The sequence below is a fragment of the Typopeltis vanoorti genome, chromosome 10, assembly GCF_054136105.1.
Source record: "Typopeltis vanoorti isolate ZY-2024b chromosome 10, IOZ_Tvanoo_1.0, whole genome shotgun sequence".
Classification (NCBI taxonomy): domain Eukaryota; kingdom Metazoa; phylum Arthropoda; class Arachnida; order Uropygi; family Thelyphonidae; genus Typopeltis; species Typopeltis vanoorti.
In genome coordinates, this window is record NC_143558.1 from 111,129,112 (window position 1) to 111,152,613 (window position 23,502).

Below are 23,502 nucleotides of genomic sequence, written 5' to 3' on the forward strand. Positions count from 1 at the left end.
AACATAATAATATTATAATCGTTTTTAAAAAGACTAATTGAAATTGTGTTTAATCTTAAGTATATTGTAGTTTATACAAGCATACTCATGCAAATAATATTTATGTATGTAATTATATTATTTTTTATGTCTAGTATTTCGTTTTTTTTTTTTTAATCTTTATCAAGTTACTAAGAATTAAAAAAATAGGAGGTAGATTTAACTCATCACTGATACGATGAGCAATGGTTATAATGAGGAAATTTTGTCAGTTCCATGCTCTTTATAAGTTCAACTGCATACACAGTAATGACCAGTGTTTAAAAAACAAAAGTAATAAAATTCAATGGCTGCACGAAAGCACTCAGATATTACATGCAAATGCAATTTTATTGGTCAGATGACTTAAGGTTGAAAACTATGATGGATCAGATCGTTGTTTGAAGGTCAGATAAACAGAAAATTACTGTATTTTTATTTAAAGTTATACACACACACACACACAGCACATAACTTTCATCTAATTATTTCTAAATGTAAATCTAGAAGAGCAAACAAGGAAGTGCTGACAAAAATTTAATGCAGATAAAGATATGTGATTAAGTAAGAAGGTATATAATGGATAGAAGTGGAATGGACACTTTGGAATAAATAAATGAATATAAAAAAACACTGTACATAACATTCATCTAATTATTTCTTAATATAAATCTAGAAGAGCAGACAAGGAAGTGGTGATGAAAATTTAATGCAGATAAAATACTGGATAGTTTATAGGAAATTTAAGTGCACAAAACATTAATAAGACACTGGTTTGGTTCAGAAAATTATAGGCTTAGTTGAAAGAAATTTCACTTGTAGAAATCATTATACCACCATTATCGAAGACTTGAATCAGGAAAATATTATATTACAGATCATATCTTTAAATCACCATGATTTTAAATGGATGGTAAGGGAAATAAAGGTATTTAGAAAACTGCATCTTACTAAGTGCATAGAAAGTTGTATATCAGAACAATTAAAAAATTACTCAGTTAGTTGTAATTAGAATGGCTATTTAATTGAAGTTTATATAGTAAGGGGAATTATAGAATAGATAGTAAGAGTCTGCTGCAGTTGTCTGAACTGACTCTACTAAACAGCATAACAAAAAGTTTATAATTTTGTTAAGGTTTGAATATAAGGTTTGAAAAAAGAGCCTGTGTAGCTCAGTGGATGTGGTATTTGCACACCAAGTGCTTGACCACACGAAGGAAGACTTGCATTTAAATCTAGTCGGCAACTAGAGGAAATTTTTGCCAGCCTGGTTGGCCGAGTGGTTAGCGTACCAGCTCTCCACCCAAAAGCTGCAGGTTTGAATCCCACCATGGGCATGTTTGTGATTGTCTATGAAAATACTAGTGGTGGGGGTGGTCGGCAGTAGATGACGTTGGTGTAGTAATCATCAGCAGTATCCCCACCCCCATTATCTTCTCTATTTCCCTGAAAATACTAAACCCTCCACATTCTATCCCTGTAACTACATCATCTGCTATTAACTAAGTCTAACTAATGCCTATAACTTTTGATGAGGTTGCACTGACCAATGCCAAAAATTCCTCCCTCTTGTTCCTGATACTTTTTGGCTTTAGTATATAGAATCTGCAGCATCCCTTTAGGCCCCCCACCCACCTTTACTTTCTGATGACTATCCTATTCACTATTTTTGCTTGAGAATCTAATTCCGCATGTGGTTATTCTCACTATTTACAGTTTACATATAAAAGTGGATAGTCTGTCACAGTTGTTATATTATGGTATTTATTTATAGATAAAAAGCACAATACTTGGAACAGAGCTCTGACTAGGGTTAGAGACATTATAAAGCTATTAAAAGATCAAAAATAGCAAAGGGCAGGTCATATTGCAAGATGTAACACTCAAAACTGGACAAAGTTGATATTTGAATGGTATCCTGGTATCCCAAAGAGTGGAAGGATGAGATTAAAGAGATGAAAACGTGTTATTGTTATGTGTATAAACAACTAAATCCATCTTCCTTTTCAGAGAAAGCACAAATATCTGGTACAGCTGTGTTAAATTTGTCTTAGACAGGATATGAGCTCAGATCTTTCCAAAAGATATCATAATTAATGGCTGTGCAGTGGAGGCACTGTGTATAAATATGTATGTATGTGGAAATAAAAATACATAAATGAATATATGATAGTAAAACAAACAAACAAAAGAAATGGTAAAATGAAGAAGTGAGAGAAATTAAGGTATGAGTACAAACATACAAAGTCAACTTATGAGTGGCGATAGCATGTTACAGAGTGGTGCTTACCTGGCATATAAAGCTAATTTGCAATTTGATATTTTACTTCCAGCTTAATCAGACTAAGACTGTGGGTTTAGTTCCCCTTTGGACATACTATTTTCCCTTTCCCTTCTCAGTGGCGTTCATGTCATTGTGACACTATTTCTTTCTCTCTCTCTCTCTTTCCCCTCCTGGTAGAGGATCGATGATGATAATAATAATTCATGAGATGTGTTTTTTTGGAAACATCTCTATTCAAAAAAAAAAAAAAAAAAAAATCAAGACCAATTAACCTCCCTACAGGCCATGTAGGATGAAATAGTGAGGCCAAATTGCACTTCTTATCCATGTTATTCAATAGGTGTTATAGAATCATATCCAGATTTTGCTAAGTGTCTACAGATGTCATGTTGGGATGTTAATGTGAGATTTTTAAAATTTTTATTTTATGTATTTTTTTTTTAATCAGACGTTTCTGTGTGTTGAGTGGCAATTTAAGAAACAAAGGTGTCTTGAGAAGTTTACTTCACTATCTATAATGATTATTTATTTGCCAATCACTCAAACTGACTACAAAATGAAAATCTGGCAAGTTCAAATATATATTGAAACATTATTCAAACAATCTATCAACATTCTCAGAAAGTTCTCAGTCAGAACATTTTCACAATGACAGTTGTGAAAATTAGTGATCATCTAACACTAATTTCTTTTTGTAAATATAGCTAAACTTGAAAATTAAAAAGATTTTATAATACAGCTTAAAAATACTAAATTTTAACTCCTAAAGGATTACATACCTCTGTGGTCCATGTTTCCAATTCAGAATGATCAGAACTATATATATTAATATGTTTTGACAACACTGCCCAGAAACAATCAAATTCTTCATTTGAAAGAGCAAGTAAAGCAGCCTTTAGATTTTTTCGGCATGATTTCTAGGGAAGGAAAACGAGAAAATAAAGTTTTCTTTTCTTTATTTTTTCTTATACATCTTATTCAGTATACAGTTTTATTTATATACTTTTTGTGATCAGAAAGTAAGCAAAAGGTACAATATATTTTATATGTTACAGGTAACCCCCGTATAGCGTGGATGTTAGGTTCCATAGAAATGCCGCATTATATAAATCGTGTTATGCGAGATTCAGATCACATAGAAAAAGTAGGGTTAAGTTCCAAAATCATTTTTTTTTAAAGATTATATAAACAATTACATATTCAACAAAAATATATTTTTATTTATTTCAGGTAATTCATGTAAGTTAAGGAACATAAACTATTAAACAAATACATAATATATAATTATTAAAAATTATAAATTGTACGTAAACTTCATTGCATATAATGCATAAATGTTTTAGGCAAAATAAAATAACGTGTATATTTTAATCGTCATCACTCTCTTCAAAACTAACATTTCATACATGTTCTATTTACAAGTGGCTGGACGTCATCATCACTTAAAATCTCTTGGACATCATTTGTAAAGGGTGTCCCAAAATTCACGCAAGAAGTAATTTGGATAGTAAACACAGGTTTTTAATTAAAAATTGTAATTTCTTATTGATTCATAATGTAGGGTTATGCATGGAATAGCATATCGGGTAAATGGCCTCCACGGCTTTGCTGGCACATACGCACTCTTTTGTTGAAATTTTCCATGACCGTTTTGCATAAATGTGGCTGAATTTCGTTGATACAGCGCTCAATTTCCTTCTTCAAGGCATGGGTGGTCGTGGGCTTGTTGGCATAAACCTTAGACTTCAAAAAACCCCAAAGAAAAAAGTCCAATGCCGTTAAGTCACATGATCTGAGCGGCCGATTCTGATCACCAAAATGGGAAATTACACGACCAGGAAATGACTCATGCAGTAATTGAATTGTTTCTCGGGCTGTATGGCATGTGGCACCGTCTTGTTGAAACCACATGTCGTCCACATCCATATCTTGCAATTTAGGCACAAAAAACTGGATTATCATGCCGCGATAGCGAGCACCATTAACTGTTATTGCCTTAGCAGCCGCATTTTCGAAGAAGAATGGACCGATGATGCCTCCAGCCCAAAATCTGCACCAAACGGCGACACGTTGTGGATGCATTTGTTTCTCAACAATCACTCGTGGATTTTCTGAACCCCAAATGCGACAATTTTGTCGATTAATGAAGCCATCAAGATGAAAATGAGCCTCATTGCTGAAGATGATTTTGTTCGAAAAATAAGCATCCACTTGTTGTTGTTCCATAATCCATTCAACGAACTCTCTTCGCTGTGTGTGTGGTCAAGTAGGCTTCAGTTCTTGAGTCAATTGAACTTTGTAAGCATAAAGATGCAAATCTTTCGTGATAATACACTGTAGAGAGCTTCTCGAAATGCCCAATTCAAGACTACAGTGCCGAATTGATGTTCCTGGACTCTCAGCAACACTCGCACGAACTGCTTCGATGTTTTCTGTTGAACGACGGCCAGAGTGTATAAGATCACTAATTGATCCAGTTTCCTTGATTTTAATTAATCTTTTCACAGTTGATGAAGTTAAAAAAAAAGACAGCTGTAGCTGCCTAACCTTCATTATTTTTAAAATATTGCTCAACAATGAAAATGCATTGTTCTTTCATGTAGCGCTCCATTTTTAATAACCCTGAACTGTCAGCTGCCATGCTGTCTTTTTTTTTCTCGTTGGCAACACTTTACTGCACAAATGGCGCTAAATTTAAATCTTGCGTGAATTTTGGGACACCCTGTATAATTCTCATTGCATACTTCAGCTGGTTTAGTTATCAAGAAGTCAGTAATAAGACCTTGCTTACCACTATGCTGCAATTTTTTTAAGTTCACAATATGGATAAACAAATATCCAATTGTCTCATGAATTTTCCGGAGCCCTCCATTGAAAGATCATTATCACAAAATAACTTTCTTACCAAGTTCAATCCTTTTGCTAATTCCTGCTAATTAAACTGAATTCTTTAACGGATTAATCACAATCAGAATCTTCGGCAGAACTTTCCCCACCATTTGGTTCAACGTCATCTATTAATTGTACCAGTTCCTCCTCATTTAAATCTATTTCCCCATCAATCAATTCACTAATTTCGTTTTCAACCATCACAAAAGTGCTCTAAGTGGTCATTACTATAAAAATAAATTTTTTTCATAAAAAAAGCATTACATATTGTATGTAACTCACCAAAAAATAAAGTGCTCAGCTTGAAATTAACACACTTAGAAAATGAAGACAATTTTCAACAATAAGCACTTTATATGGCAAACAATTGATGTACGTGCATGCTAAAGCTAAAGTGTATTTCCCCTAATATAAATTCGCTATTTATAACTACATGCGGGATACAGGCAGATGCAAATTTAATGAAGATAAAATTTGATTTTTAAGTCGCGCGTTGAAAATATATGAAAAGATAAAGGGTTACTACAATTTATAGACCGTCTTATATCGAAACTGCATTGTATAAGTACAGTGTTCAACAAGGGATACTACAATGTGTAGACCACGTTATATCGAAACCGCGTTGTATAAGTACCATGTTATACAAGGCTTACCTTTATTTATTTTCACGCTATTGATGGCAACAGAGAATGATAAGAAAATAATATTTATTAACTTATTTGCTGATATTTCACTGTTATTATATCCAGCATCTTCAGGGCACAAAAACAGTTTGTCATAGTATATGCAAAACAATGACAATTTAATATAACAGTGGAACTAGTTAAAAAAAATTGTAACGGACAACACAAAGAACTGAAGTCCTAATGAGGCCATCCATGTTGGAAAAAGGGAGAAAACAAATATTAATTAGATCTTAAAATGGTTGTTTCCCAGATTTTTGGTAAATTAATACAGCCATACTTGTTGAGGTTTGGAATATGTTTTAAAGCTTCTGTTGATTCCAAAAAAAAATCTCTCTCTGACTTATGACTTCTGTGTAACACTTTTGTTTTCTTCCAATTGATCCTGTGAGACGTGGTATCCAAGACATGGTGTGCTAGAACCGAGTTGCCATAACAATAGTGCCGGATGTATTTTTTATGTTCACCACGATGTCAATAGTTCTTCCCGTCTGTCCATAGTAAGCCTGGTCACAAGAACAGGGCACTTCATAAACTCCTGAATGTAATAAAGAGTTTGTTCTCAGATAAACAGATGAGAGTAGCCAATTTGACATAAGGTTTAAATACCGTATATAGCTAATATTTATTGAGTCTTCTAGATATATTTTCAGATGTGCCTTGGATGTATGGGGTAACAGTTTTGCTGTGGTCTTATGTGATAGGCAATGGAGGGGATTTCTGGGGAGCATTTAGTATTTTTTCTATCCTATGGAGATCATAGCCATTGGCTAAAATGGTGTGATGCAAGTTCAGTAGTAAGAGCACTGTTATTAGAACAAATAGCTCCAGTTCTGTGAGTTAGTGTTTTTGAGATACCATACTACTGAGCTTAATGATGGTGTGACTGTGTAAGCATCTCCCTCTATGTGAGGGTTTTCTATAAACAGAAAAAGATAAGGAACCATCTGGAAACTATGTGATTAGTGTATCCAGGAAGGGCAGACATTAGCTTCCTGTTCCCTTGTGAAGTGGATTTTAGGGTGTTGTCTATTTAAATGCACTAAAAATGTATCCAATGTGTCTGGATCATGTGGTCAAATAACAAACACATCATCAACATAGCATAGCCAAACCACTGGTTTGAGATTAACTGTATTCATAGCTAGCTTTTCTAAGTGCTCTATATAGAATTTGGCTAAAGGAGAAGAAAGGGAGGAGCCCGTTGTTGTCCCATCTAGCTGTTTGTATATCTTCCCTTTCCACGTAAAATAACCAGCATTTAATGTAAATTTAAATAGTTCAAATATATCAGGGGAGGAAAATGTGACTAGTAAATCAAGGGTTTCAATTAACGGTACATTTGTAAATAGTGAAGTGATATCAAATCTATTCATTACATCTAAACTTTTTAAGATATGGTTTTCTAAAATACTTTTTAGGTGAACAGAATTTTTAACAAAGGAGGGCAAATTATTTGTGATGTTGGCTAGTAATTTAGCTAAATGTTTAGCAAGTTTGTATGTAGGACTGTTTATACTATCCACTAGGGTGTACCTTGTTTGTGAATTTTAGGTGCTCCATGTATTCTGGGTGTTTCAGCAAGAAAAGGCTTGAGTTTAACTGTTTCTTTTGACCAGGAAGTGACTGTTTTTTCCTTTCTTTTTTTTTTTTTTTCAATAATTTGCCAATTTATTCTTCTGAGAGCTAGTGGGATCATGACCTATAATTTGGTATGTAGACTGGTCTTGTAAAAGTATGTGCCTCTTGCTTTTCATATTCAGCTAAATCCATCACCACAGTTACATTACTTTTGTCTGCTTAAGTTATAACAATATGGTTATTATAGTATAGTTCTTTTAAAGCACTGATTTCATTTTGTGAGATATTGTTTTGGGGAGGTTTGGTCGGATACCACTTCACACAGCAATTGGAAGAAAACAAAAGTGCTAGTCATTATAAGTCAGAGGGATTGTTTTTGGTATCAACAGAAGCTTTACAACATACTCAAAACAAATTTAATATTTGTTTTCTCTTTTTTTCCAACATGGGTATTAGCAAAAGTTGTACAGAAAAGAGAAACAATTAATCACACATATTAGTTATCAGAACTCCACAATTCATACATATAAATAAATAACCAGAATAAAAACTTTAAATTAATTGCTGTATATGTGATGGAACAATTCTAATTGCTGCTGTCACATTCTGTAGCATCACATGTATTGTATTCTAGGTCTGCAATGTTTTTAAGAAAAGCAGACCAAACTTAGCGTAGGATTAAGCCTTTATTTTTGTAACATTGTGCAGGGATCTGCAGCATTTCAGAAGCTTCCCTTGAACTTTCTTCTAAAATAGTTATGATCAATATAAGTCATTTTTATCACAGGCCATCAGGTAGTTTGGTGCCAAACTACCTGATGGCCTGTGATAGTTGTATGGGATGCCAAACTTGATTTATGTTGTTCCCTTTTTCCAACATCTCTAACGTGATCAGACATGCAGATCTCCCCAAACCTTCCCGTTTGGCCTACATAGAAAATGCCACAAGAGCAATGAATCTCATAAATCCCCAGTTTTTTCATGGGATGATGTGCATGTAAGAATCTGGAGATTTTATGCAATGATAAAAAGCCACTTTTATGTTGCACTCATGAAACAACTTGTAACATTATTAATGAAAGGTAGTGTAATTGCATTCTTAAAATCTTGTTTAAATAAAGGAGCTGTCAGAGTCATATTAATAATTTTGTTGGTCATCTTGAGTTCATAACCATTGAGATTATATCTCAGGTAATGCATTTCGTCATTCCTGTTAATTGCTGTAATAGACAGCTTGTATGCTCTATCTCGTAATGTTTTAATTATGCCTGTCTTTTGTAATGGATGATAGTGTGAAGTAGCATGTAAAAATCTTCCACTTGCAGTAGTATACTGAAAAGAATGATTTTCTTTTTTCTTCTTTATTTATTTTGACAAGGATATCAAGGAACAATAATTTTTTGTGATCTTCCAATTCAAGAGTGAATTTTATACTGGGATGTAAGTTGTTCAGACAGTCTTCAAAATGAATTAAGTCATCCATGGTTCCTGACCAAATAAAAATATCATCAATGTAATGAAGTTTTTGGTTTCTTGCAATGATTTTTAATGGCATTTGTTTCAAAATTTTCCATAAAGAGGTTGACCAAGGCTGGAGATAATGAGGAATCCATAGCAAGTCCTCCTTTTTGTTCCCAATTGTCCTGAAATATGAAAAAAAAAGTGTTCTCTGTACAGTGTTTGAAAATTCTTAATGTGTCTGGTGGAAAAAAGTTTACAAGCAGATCCAATGTAGACCAATACAACTAGCACTGTTTTAACATGCATACAGTAATTAATTTAATGTTTTTATTCTGGTTATTTATTTATATGTATGACCTGTGAAGTTTTGATATCTAATTAATTGTTTCTATTCTTTTTCTGTATAACTTTTTCCCTGATGATGTAAGTCTGACAACTTACAAAACTTGTAGGGTTATAATTTATTAAACTCATTAATTATCTTAAAACATGTCTCAATACAGGAAACTACAAAACCACTGAACCACAGAAACTTATGCATTCAATGTATGATACTATTTGTGACAAGCTAAGATACTCTAATGCTTGTTCATACTGTGTAATGGAAAAGTTCATGAATAATGAATATAAAAATAATTTCATCATCATAAACCATTGGTACGCTGCCTGCTAGTGTCCGATGCCTCCTTCACTATCTTCTTCTACCTTTCTTTGTCCAGTGCACAGCGTCTGTAACAGCATTCCACACTTAGGTTGTCTATCCATTCTCTGTGTGGTCTATCTACCTCTTCTGTTTACACCATCCATAATACCAAATGTGAATGTCTTTATTTTCCGATCCTCGCTCATTCTGCAGATATGTCAAAATAATTGCAGCTTCCATTGTATAATTTTCTGAATTAAATTCTCCTTTGGTTGTATCTTCTGAAAAAGCTCTTCAATTGTGATTTTCACTACCCATCCTATTCTTAGTATCTTCCTGTAACAATTTCTTTCAAATGCAAAATTCTTTTTCTTGATTCCTTATTTATTACTCACATTTCAGATCCATAAGCACACAACTAAAGATGCATGTTTCTAGTACTCTTAATTTCATTTGCAGGCTGATCATTTTACTTTTCCAGGTGTTATCCTTCAGATTTGTTCTTCCCTTTACAATCCTGATCTTTATTTCTTTTTTACAGTCCAAGTCATATGTCATTTTACTTCCCAAATAAAAATGAATTGTTCTACATTTTCTATATCAATTCCATCCACTTGTATCTTTTGTTTCATGTTCTTCTCACCAAATACCACTGTCTTTGTTTTTTCCAAGTTTATAACAAGTCCAAATCTCTTCCCTTCCTCATCTAACAGTTTCAATGTTTTTTGTAGTTCTCTTTCGTCTTCTTCAATAATAATGTCATCTGTAAATCTCAGATTGTTAATTCTTGTCCCGTGTACTGATATTTCTTTTGCATCTTCCTTCATTTTGTCCATTGCTCTTACTAAATGTGCGATGAAAATGCTGGTGATATTGGGTCCTCCTGTATAGTACCTCTGCTTGTTCTAAACCATTTTCCCAAATCCTCACCTATCTAACTGCTGCCATTGCATTCATATAAACATTTTTTAATATGGCTTTAGATATTCTATCATTTCCACAGATTCTAGCACTGCTAATGTCACTTCATGGTCAATGCTGTCAAATGCCTTCCGAAAATCAACAAAGTATATATGTTTTTATTTTTTTCTCCTAGCTTTCTCGGCTATTAACCTCATTGTCAAAATCTGTCAAATTGTAGTTCTATCCTTCCTAAATCCTGCTTGCTCGTCTGCAAGGTATGCTTCCAATTGTGTTCTCAATCTTTTTGTCAATATGATCATCATCACTTTACCAAGGTGACTTATCAAGGCAATTGTTCTATAATTTTTACATTCTAGTTTATTTCCTTTCTTGTATAATGTCACCAATATCGATTTCACCCACTCCTCTAGTATTTTCCCCTTCTTTCCATACCATATTACATAGCTGGTGCATTTCTGTAACCATACTTTTGCCACCATATTTAATCACTTCTCCATAGAAGTGATTAAATATGTTGTGTTTTAACCATCCTATTGCTTTTTCTACCTCTCCTCTTAAAATATCCATGTCATACTCATCATTATCTGGTGGTGATATCTGCTTCAATTCTTTAATCAGTTTCCCAACTCCATCTAAATCTAGTTTTTCTTCATATAGCTCACTACAGAATCTTGTCCAGCAATGTACAATTTTATCTTTATTCATCAATACTTTGCCTTTTTCATCTTTAATTGTGATCTGTTTTGGTTGCTGCCTTCTATTAATGGTTCTAGTCATTTTGTACACCTCCCTAGTTTTGTGCTCATCATAGCGCTGGTCTATATTATTGCAATGAGCTTCTAATCATTTCATCTTATCCATTCTGACTGCTTTTTTCACTTCATTACACTTTCTTCTATAATGCTCCTTATTTGTTCTGATGTATCCCTTCTTATCTTCAACATTCTTTTCTCGTGTACTAACTTCAGTATTTCTTGTTTAATCCACTTCTTCTTGATCTTCTCTTATTCTGGCATTGTTTCTTCAACCACATCTTCTATTGCCTTCATTACTCCTTTCATTCTTAGATTTGAATTTTTTTCTTTCTCCACACTTTTCAGTTTCTCCTCTAACACTGTTCTGTATACATACTTCCTATTTCTGCTTCACTTATTCTTGCTGTATCTCTTCGTTCCTGATGATGGAATTTATATTTTCTTTTTAATTTCAACTTGATGTGTGCAATCACTAAGCTATAATCCAAATCTATATCCACTCCTTGAAAAGTTCAACACTGCTGTGCTGATGTTATCCATCTTATTTTAATCGTAATCATATCGATTATGTTCTTGGTTTTCCCATCATTTGATCACTACATCCATTTTCTACACTCCTGGAATCTTGTGTTACAGATCATCATCTTGTGGTCCACCACAAATTCTATATTTTTTCACCTCGTTTGTTTCTTTCTAAAAAACCACATTTTCCCATGATGCTTTCCCAACCATCATTTTCTATTCCAACTTTGGCATTCCAGTCTCCTTCAATAATTAGAATATCTTTTTTAGGTATTGTTTCCATTGTCTCTGTCAGATCTTTGTAAAATAAATCAATATCCTCATCTGCTGTCAGTTGTGGGTGCATATATCTGGACTATTGATATGTTAAATGGTTTTGCTTGAAACCTTGCTACCATTATTCGTTCATTGACTGGTTTGTAGCCTAACGGTGCCTCTCTAGCTCTTTTGTTAAGAAGGAAGCCAATTCCTGCTTTGTGCTTGGTGTCATGCTCTGCTCATATGACTTCGCATCCATTTATCTCTCCTAATGATGTCCATCGCATCTCCACCAGCCTTAGTATATCACATCAACATCACTTCATTTCCTCGCAAAGTAATTCTAGTTTTCCTGACATCCAAAGTATCCATACATTCCATGTCCCTACTGATAATAGTTCTGTCGGTTTCAATTTCTGTTTCATTTCGGTATCCCACTGATGTTATCCATCTTCTTTTAATCGTAATCATATTAATCATGTTCTTGGTTTTTCCATTCATTTAATCGCCACATCCATTTTCTACGCTCCTTTTGCTGGAATCTTGTATTACAGATCATCATCTCATGGTCCACAGCAAATTCTAACATTTTTTCACCTCATTCATTTCTTTCTCTAAAACCATATTCTTCCATGATGCTTTCCCAACCACCATTTTCTATTCCAACTTTGGCATTCCAGTAAAAATTAATTCTAGTAAAAAATAACTTACCAGGCTGTTAATATTTCACTCAATTGTAACAGAAATTAATGTCCTTATTACTTGTTGAAGTTCTGAGAGTATTTCATCATCACAGGAATCATCCTTGTAAAAGCTTCTACATAGTACTGTAGTTTTCATCCATTTAATCTTGTGGGACACTCAATACATGTCTGCCAATCATGATTTGCGAAGTCATTGGATATGCATTTCATATTTTCTTCAAGACATGTTAATAGTTCTACCTGTCTATCCAAAGTGAGAAAAGTTGTAGACATTCTCCTTTTTTGCATGACAATGTCAGAAAATTAGAAATTAATATTACAGTGAAAGAAATATTTAATCAGGAATTACCTGATATCAACAGCACAGCTGTAAAGATTAAATTTCCTGACTTTAAAATTACTAAATTTTGTGAAGTACTTGTATCCTAAACTGGTTCAAATAAGAAACTTTGAAGTGATTCTTAATGAAGAATACACACACATTTCCATATTCTCTTGTTTATGAGTTTGACATTGTTAGGATGAAATAAAAATTCACAGATGCATACAATGAATGGTACAGAAGTTACAAAAGCACATTTAGGATACAACCGTTATTTTTTTCTTCTAATCAGATTTCTTTTTTTGTTCAGAGCCAACTATACCTCAAGTATTTTTTACATGAATTTAAGGACTTTTAAGGATAACTGAACTAAGTTATACTTCTCATGATTAATTGTTCCAAAAAAAAAAAAAAAAAAAAAACTTCAGACAATCAAACAAGAGCTTTCTTTTACCAAATATACACTTTATATACTAAAAAAGGTTCTAGAGAGTGTTTCAGTGAAGGCAATAAAATTAATATATTACTATGTTAAAAGGATGGAGTTGTCCTTATGGAATGGATAAAGGTTACTAGTTTGATGTGCAGTTTAAAAAAAGAATTGTGGATATTATAGTTATTTGACATTTCAGCTATCTTTACAGAAATAACCTGGATATATGGGGATGAACATGTCAAGGAAAGAGTGGATGGGAGGAATGTTTTATTTTATTTCTTTTATAGAGGTGGTAGTCATTGGTAAAAAAATGTGATGAATATAACTGAGTTTTATCAGTGGAACAACAACCCTTATCCTGTATGTCAGTGCAGTAGGATATATAATGGGCTGGGTGATAGCATAACAGTTTATGGAAATTTTCAAATATGCATTGGCTTCTGTAAACAACAAGATAATGAGCGATCTGTAAGATGTTGTTGTTTAAGACAGACAATTATTTACTTACTAAATAGCTTAAAGAAATTACAACGTACAATAGAATATACATTAAAATAAATTTAATACACTTCCAATATTTTGGCAACATCAAGTTGCCATTTTCACAGGAACTTAGAAACAAGACCCGTGCACGCAAGCATAATACACAGTAAATGAGGATGAAGCAGGAAGCTATTCTTTTTCCTAAAAGTCCTGATGGTGTCCCCTAGCAGGCAATGTAGGTATTCTTGGCCGTTTGGGCTGAAGGTCTTCTGATGTAGGTTTCTCAAATTTGGGGCAGTCTTATGCAACCAAATTTGTTGAGGTTTGGATTATTTCTTAGGGCTGAGACTGATTCCATGAATAGGCTTTCGGATTTGAATTTACCATGGAGTATTATTGTGGCTTTCTTCCACCGTATTCTATGGCGGGTATCCAGAGCATGGGCTGCAAGACCAGAGCGGCTATATTGGTGAAACCAGATGTAGTCCTTGTGTTCTGAAATTCTGATATTAGCCGTCCTGCCTGTTTGGCCAAAGTAGGACAGCTTACAGCTGCAAGGGATCTGGTATACACCAGGTAGGTCTAGGGGAGGAGGTTGGTCTTTAGTGGAGCGGATAATGGATGCCAATTTTCTATATGGTCTGTAACAAGAAGTTAAGTCATGTTTTTTTAGGATTTTTGTATTTTTTTTCTGTGGTGCCTCGAATATAAGGAATGGTGATGGATTTAGAGTAATCCTTGTTGTGAAGGGGGGGTATCGGTTTCAATATTTTTTGGATTTTTTTGGGGGGGATAGCCATTGGTTGAGAATGTGGTTTAGTTCTGTGGTTAGGGCATTGTCATTTGAACAGGTAAGTTTAGCCCTGTTGTGTAGCGTCTTAATGACTCCACATTGTTGTGAGGGGGGAAGGGGATTATTGGTGGATGTATCTGCCTGTGTGGGTGGGTTTTCTATAAACTGAGAAAACCAAGGTTCCATCAGACTGGTGGGTGAGACTACTGTGTCTAAGAAGGGAAGGCAATTGTTTTTTTCTTCTTCCAGGGTGAACTTGATTCTGGGGTGTTGGTTGTTTAAGTGTGTTAGGAAGGAGAGGAGTGCATCAGAGCCATGTGGCAAAATAGCGAACAAATCATCAACATAGTGAAGCCATATGATTGGTTTTTGTGGGACAGAGTTTAAGGCTTTCTCTTCATAAGTCTCCATAAAAAAGTTGGTCAAGGGTGGGAAGAGTGGTGAACCCATGGCTGTCCCCTCTATTTGTTTGTAGAATTTTGTTTGGCAAGTTTTCCTTGCCAAACAAAATAGTCTGAGTTCATTGTGAACTGAAATAGGGCTGTGATATCGGAAGGAAATTTAGCTTGGATTAGCTCTAAGGATTCTTTGAGCGGGACATTTGTGAATAAGGAGGAGACATCAAAACTGACCATTAAGTCAGTGTGTTGGAGTGTAAGGTTTTCTATACTGGCTTTGAAGTGGGCTGAATTTTTTATGTGTGAAAGTGTGTTGCCAGTATAGTGTGTGAGAGCTTTGGCCAAATGTTTAGCTAGTTTGTATGTGGAGGAATCAATGCTATCCACCATGGGACATAATGGCACATTTTCTTTATGTATTTCTGGGAGTCCATATATATATATATATATATATATATATATATATATATGGGGGGGGGGGTATGGAGTTAAACGATTTTAATTTGTTAATGACTTCTACAGGCCAAGAAGTGACCTTCTTAAGAAGGAGCCTGTGGAGTTTTCTAATTTGCGAGTTGGCAGGATTATACTCGATAGGGAGGTAAGTAGCCCGATCTAACACTAGAACATTAAGCTTACCTGTGTAATCCGTTTGGTTAAGCAATACTGTGGTGTTCCCTTTATCCGCTTTGGTGATTATTATTTCCTTGATTTTCTTTAATTCTTCGGAGCTTTGAATTCCTTATTGTTGGATTTTGGTGGTTTTTCTTTGGTCGGAACACAAGCCACATCCAGTCTAATATCGTTGGCGACGTGGTTTGGAAGGTGTCGTATCCCACATTCAATTTGTATCATAATGTCATCAGCAGGTATTCTTCTGGGCACAATGGCAAAGTTGTGGCCATGTGAGAGAGCGTTGAGTGCTTCAGGTTTCAAACTAATTGATGAGAGGTTGACTACAATGTCGGTAGGAAGTTGTGGTTTGGAGGGAGAGTTCTTTTTTAAATTCTCAAATTTCTTGATGTGTCATTCTCATACTTTTTTAAATTCTTTTTCCGCAGCAGTGCACGAGATGTCGTATAAAATAGACCAAATCTCTTGGTTTAAGATGCTGGAAAGCTCTTCTTCGAGTGCCTGGATAGCTAAGTTAGCATCATTCAGGGAACGGCGAGTAGCGGCAATTTGTTCCATAGCAAAGCTTGGCTAGCACGGTTATAAATTCGGAGAGCCTTTTGCAAAAAGAACCGGTGCTTTAATTTAACACAGTTAGGGATTACCTGGTTATACCAGCAGCGCTTTAGGAAAGAGAGACGATTCAGTAGTCTTGACAGCTTCAACTTCAATTTACCGCAATGGCGGGCTTTACGTGCGATGGAAACTCCGTGGATTATCATAATGCTCATGGAAAGGCTTAGACATTGGTTATACATGCTTATTAAATAGCTTGAGGAAATTACAACGTACAATAGAATATACATTAAAATAAATTTTAATACACCTCCAATATTTTGGCAACGTCACGTTGCCATTTTCACAGGAACTTAGAAACAAGACCCGTGCACGCAAGCACAATACACAGTAAATGAGGATGAAGCAGGAAGCTATTCTTTTTCCTAAAAGTCCTGATGGTGTCCCCTAGCAGGCAATGTAGGTGTTCTTGGCTGTTTGGGCTGAAGGTCTTCTGATGTAGACTTCTGATGTAGGTTTCCCAAATTTGGAGCAGTCTTATGCAACCAAATTTGTTGAAGTTTGGATTATTTCTTAGGGCTGAGGTTGATTCCACGAATAGTCTTTCATATTTGAATTTACTATGGTGTATTATCGTGGCTTTCTTCCACCGTACTCTATGGCGGGTATCCAGAGCATGGTCTGCAAGACCAGAGTGGCTATATTGGTGAAACCGGATATAGTCCTTGTGTTCTGAGATTTTGATATTAGCCGTCCTGCCTGTTTGGCCAAAGTAGGGCAACTTACAGTTGCAAGGGACCTGGTATTATAAATTTGAGGCAGTCTTATGCAACAAATTTGTTGAGGTTTGGATTATTTCTTAGGGCTGAGGCCGATTCCACGAATAGCCTTTCATATTTGAATTTACTATGGTGTATTATTGTGGCTTTCTTCCACTGTATACTATGGCGGGTATCCAGAGCATGGTCTGCAAGACCAGAGCGGCTATATTGATGAAGCCGGATGTAGTCTTTGTGTTCTGAGATTCTGATATTAGCCGTCCTGCCTGTTTGGCCAAAGTAGGACAACTTACAGCTGCAAGGGACCTGGTATATACCAGGTATGTCTAGGGGAGGAGGTTGGTGTTTAGTGGAGCAGATAAGGGATGCCAATTTTCTATATGGTCTGTAACAAGAAATCAAGTCATGTTTTTTTAGGATTTTTGTAATTTTTTCCAAGGTGCCTCAGATATAGGAAATGGTGATGGATTTAGAGTAATCCTTGTTGTGAAGGGGGGGGGTGATTTATTGGTTTCAATATTTTTGGGGTTTTTTTGAGGGGTAGCATTGGCTAAGTGTTGAGAATGTGGTTTGGTTCTGTGGTTAGGGCATTGTCATTTGAACAGGTAAGTTTAGCCCTGCTGTGTAGTGTCTTAATGACTCCATATTGTTGTGAGGGGGGGGGATTGTTGGTGGATGTATCTGCCTGTGTTGGTGGGTTTTCTATAAACTAAGAAAACCAAGGTTCCATCAGGCTGGCAGGTGACTAGTGTGCCTAAGAAGGGAAGACAATTGTTTTTTTCTTCTTCCAGAGTGAACTTGATTCTGGGGTGTTGGTTGTTTAAGTGTGTTAGGAAGTACAGTGAAGTACATTTTGGGACAACTGTCATCAAATTTTCTGACAAATAAGAGATTAGTTATCTGTTAGGACTCCAATATTGTCAGATCTTATATTTCATTCTTCTAAGGCTCTGCTTACTGTATCCATCCACCTAGATCTTGGGTCTTTTCCCTGAAGTTCTGGCATTAAACCCTGTTTTGTTAATCTTTCCTCTCTATTCTGTTTAACAACCATACCATCTTGAGATTAGCCCTGCACACATTCCAGAATGCTAACAATGTCAATCTGTTCCTAATATCTTCATTTTAAATATAATTCTGCCACTAACTCTCAGTTATTGCCATCTCAAAGGACAATATGATAGCTATGGTGCATTTCTTTTAGCATAGCAATTTATCTATGGAGGCTTTGGTTGGGACTTTCAAATAGCTGTTACAGTAGAGTTGAGTGTATAAATTTATTAGTTAACTCAATACCATAACTAGCCTTGCTAATTCTATTGCCTACTTCCACATTTAATCTGTCATTCATACTAAAATTTGTGCCTAAATGGTCAAAATGTTTCACATATTCTAAAGATTTCAGATTCAGAATGTAGCTAATGAAAGCTTATTCACTTGGTTATAGTATAAATTAAAGATGCCAAGAAATTATATTCTTGGTGTCATCCTTTATCCAAGTGTAAGCAAACAAAGTTTGTACACTACTTGTATATAGACACTAATGACTTCACATCAATTGCCTTAGTATCCCATAATGCAAGACACATATCCTTACATATATGTACAATGCTATCCATTATGGAAAGGACCACTACCCAGGCTGGTTTCGACCTTTGTAAAGGTAAAGGGGGGGGGGGGCTTCAAATCTTGGGCAATCCCTCAGATCACCCAACAATTAGTAGTAACCCAAAGGATCATTTAACTCAGCAGTGGTACCACTCAGTGACAGGCCCACCCCACTATGGAGAAAAATATTTAGTGGTGGTTCTGCCCAATGACAGGCTCACCCCCACACTGAGGAGAACCACCACTGCTCATAACCAAAGAAAAAGCATCCACCAAACCACTTCAGAAAACTTCCCACATCAACAGAGAACTACATCAGTAGGAGCCGGACCCAGAAGAGATACCAAGGTAGTCAAAAGGTGTCACACCTTATTACTGAAATACTCCGGATTCGAGACAGATGTTGAAACTTATTTTATTTGGTTATACTATAAATTAAACATACCAAGAAATTATATTCCTCCTTCTTATTATTCCTTCCCTCCTCTTTTACTTTGTGGCTTCAAGGATGTTTCTACATTTAACCGCTACTGTATCAAGGATAAGGTGATTAGCCCTATGCCTCCTGGTGCGTCCTATTTCTGTAAATGCATGTGTTCAAGGCCAGTTTGTCTGTTCCAGGGGGATGAAAAACCAAAGTTTCCAGGTGAAAAAATCCCTACCTTCGTATGAGACTGGCTAACTCACCTTTAGTCGAAAGAGACCAGATGAAAGTTCATCACATCACTGATGGGAATCAAACCCAGGTCTTTCCGACCAAAGGGCTTTATCTATACTGACTGAGCTACGTAGGCTCAAGAAATTATATTCTTGGTTTCATCCTTTATCCAAATGTAAGCTAACAAAGTTTGCACTGAAGTAACCTCATGACTGGACTACTTGTAATATAGAGGCTAATGATTTCACATCAATTACCTTAGTATCTCATAATGCAAAGCACTTGGACATATATAATACTATGCATTATAGGAAGAGCTACCCAGATTGGTTTTGACCTTTATTGAGGTCTCATCAGGAGGAGCCAGACCCAGAAGAGATACCAGGTTGAAGTAATGCAAAAGTCATATTTCCCATATACAAGTAGTCAAAAGGTGTCACACCTTATTACAGTTACTCTTTCACCTGTCTGCTATTCTTTTTGGTTGCAATTCATCTGCTATCATCAGCAGTACTCCTCCTCCTCCATCCTATCTTCCCTGAAAATACTAAACCCTTCACATTCAATCCCTGTAATTACATCATCTGCTGTGTTAGCCAAGTCTCACTAATGCCTATAGCTTTTAATGAGGTTTCACTAACCAATGCAAAAAAATTCCTCCCTCAAAAAAATGCCAGAAGTATCAGGAATTAGTATATAGAAAAGGCAACATCCTATCATTCCCCAGTCACCTGATTTTCTGAGATATATGAGCATCAAAATTTAATGAACAATGTTTCCAGAATGTGGATGTACACATCTAGCTGGAAAACAATCTGGTACTTTGTGTCTATAAGTGCATCACACAATTCACTTTGGAGGAACTTTCAATCTAGATATTTAGAAGATAAACTGGAATCTCAAATATGATTAAAGTGCATGTCTACATTACCTGAAGTGTGGATTGTCAATTTATCTGAAAATATCTGTTGAAGATACTAGCCTCTTCTTTCATTTTCTTTGCACCTAATCATAACAAATTCAAGTCTTATCTATCAGTTTCAGAGATATTATGAACAGTCTGCAACTTGCAGAGTTTACATAACTTTTTTTTAAGCATCCTAGTCCACTTTGAACATTGGACTAGGGAATGCCCAACTCCAGACTTGCAAGGATAATCGACTTCTTTGGACATTGTAAAAAGCACTGTCAAATCTTTACAGCAGTTTCTTGAGAAGTTTCCAGGCATCCTGTAAATTTACATTTCTCACCATGTCCAATTTCTTTAAATTGATTACACTATCACTGCTTAATACTTGGATGCAGCCTGATAGGTTTGCCTAAATTCTCACTGCATATAAATTACTAACAAATTTGATGTGTACAACAACAACATAATGAGATTTTTGCTGAATTCCCACCATCTTGACAGAACAGACAATGAAATAGGACAGCAGAAATAAACTGAAAACTTTTTTAAATAGATGAAACACTATTTGTGGTTAGAAAACTATCAACTATTTAGTTTAAAAAATATTTGTATATTTGTATTTACAACCAAAAGAAAACCAGATACAGAAAATAATCAAAAGGAAACTACGGTTATTTGGCCATATATGCAGAATGAATGATGAGGGAAAATTAAAAACATTGCTGTTTGGAATGACTGAAGGAAAGAACAAAAGAGAAAGACCAAACAGAGAATGGGGCGATGACATCGTCAAATGGTGTGGAAACTATATACACAAACTGAGTCATCTTGCACAAAACAGAATGCAGTGGAAGAATCTTATCAAGATGGCATCAGACACCTACAGGCATTGAAGATGGTGGCTGTATTTAAAATACCAGCTTTCTTCTGCAGAAATGTTACATGTGGGTGTGTACACATGGTAATCTTAAATAACATACCTTACCTTGTGCACTACTATAACCTTTAATGTGGCACAGTATGACCTTTGTTCTCCTTGCACCATTAAAATCATAAATCATCATAATATCAATAACTAACTAAACTAATAACGTAGTTGTAAAAGTTTATTAATTTGATCAGAACAAAATGCATTTGAGCAGTTACAAATCATATCATAAATGAAAACCTGAAACTGGTAGAAATATGGGAATAATACGGAGAAAGAGAGAGAGCAATCCAATCTGCTGACTCATGCAAGGTCATCATGTTACCATCAATGTTCTATCATTCGTTATTCATTGTACAGTATAGTAAACATATTACTACTAAAAAATGGTACATAAGATGCATTATTCATTCGATGAATTAAAAGATATAATATTGCTAAAGAATGAAGCAAGTATAACAATAAAGCTGTTGCAGATTGCATCCAAACTCATAGGGCATTAATTTCTGTTGTCTGGGAGAAAGAGATCATATACAACTTATTATAACAAATGGTAGCAGACTATAAAGATGTACCAGTACCAAAATGGAAGATATTCTGCATACTATTGAACAATCCTTTGCATTAGTATCAGAAAGTTGGATAGACATTACCAGATATCCCAATCAATGTGTAAAAATAATCATATTAAAAATTCTGAATATTTTTACGTATTAATTTTGCTTGTTAGTTTTGTTTTCATACACGCAGTGTCTGCACTTGTGATGTGCTCGTTATGAAAATATTATGTTAGAAGTAATATGTAAAGAAGTAAAAATATTGAAGTACTTACTTAATTGATTATTTGTATTATTTATAAGAAAGTTTGTTGTATTTTTAAATGTTGAATTTTGTGTTTATGAAAGACTTTCTTCAGCGCTGGTGGATACAGCGAGTCAGCCATATTATTACAATGCGTAGTTTCTGACTTTTGTGGAGTGCGCATGCTCCCGGAGTGAACTTGATGTTTGATTGACAGCTGACAAGAAAAGCGTTGGTATCCAAGTTACAGTGGTAAACAAGAGAGCGTTCGGAAAGTTTTTTAGAACACTGGCCGAGGAATATTCAAGTTGGGAGGAACTTGATTTTTTAGTGTGCGGCAATTAAAAGGAAATTTCATATTGTATTCCGAAAAAGGAATAGTGGAAATAATATGTTTCAAGAAGGAATAAGTAAAGAAAAGGGAATCTTGAAACTAAGTTTTATAAACTGGCCAAGATATATTCAAGTAGGAAGGAACTTGAATTTTTTGTGTGCGGCAGTCAAAAGGAAATTTCATATTGTATTCCGAAAAAGGAATAGTGGAAATAATATGTTTCAAGAAGGAATAAGTAAAGAATAAAAAGGAAATCTTGAAACTAAGTTTTTATAAACTGGCCAAGATATATTCAAGTAGGAAGGAACTTGATTTTGTTTTGTGTGAGGCAGTAAAAAAGAATTTTAAAGGGATCCTAAAAAATGAAGTACAGAACCTTGTAACTTCTGGAAAGAGCCTTAACTGAAAAGGAAAAGACTATGAACATTTTTTTGTGATTGTGAAAGAAAAAAGTGTTTAGTCTTAAGAGTAAGTTTATATTTTTTAAATAAGGCCTTGGATCCATATAATCTGTAGTTGTAGTTACGTATTTTTACTAGAAGTGTATATATATTGTTTTAAGTTTTATTAAATGTGTTTATTTTGTACTTGGTATTGAGTCAATGATTAGTTGGATTCTGAAAGAGTGAGTTAAAGTCATTGCACCAATTGGAGTGAACTCTTTGTGCAAATATAATAACATATAGGGACACTCGGAGTCAAAAATAAAAATAATTGTTAGTAAATGAAATATCATATATAAATATTAACAATGGCGCAGCCGACAGGATAAATTCATAAATATTAACAAATGGTATGGCAGGTGTTACGTGATTGGTCATATATATATATATATATATTCCACATACCTCAGGGCTTCCAATGGCTATTGAACACGTCCCCAGGTGGCAGTAAGGGAGAAATCCTGACTACCGTCCATTGGATATCAGGACAGCTCTGAATATACTGAATAAAGAGCTGTGGACCAGTGGTTTGGGGACAGGCAATCCCAAAATACTGCCATTCACCAATCTACAGTGGACCAGAATGGTGAATTACTGTCCAATCTTCCAAGATTAATCAAACAGGAATAAAATGGCCTTCATTTCTCAGAGGCCATATTGTTACTTACCTTACCTCCTATGGTAGCAGGCATGCTAAAA

The 23,502-nt window shown here is 35.0% G+C and overlaps 1 protein-coding gene across 2 annotated transcripts in view; it reads right to left on the minus strand.

Moving 5' to 3' along the window:
- LOC150102691 (condensin-2 complex subunit G2-like) overlaps window positions 1-23,502 on the minus strand; it is a 401,754-nt gene that overhangs the window by 369,155 nt on the left and 9,097 nt on the right. For both annotated transcript variants that reach the window (XM_090398912.1, XM_090398911.1), the window contains exon 3: window positions 3,082-3,219. In XM_090398912.1, coding sequence (XP_090255038.1) covers window positions 3,082-3,219 — 138 coding nt within the window. The remainder of the gene's footprint in view (window positions 1-3,081; window positions 3,220-23,502) is intronic.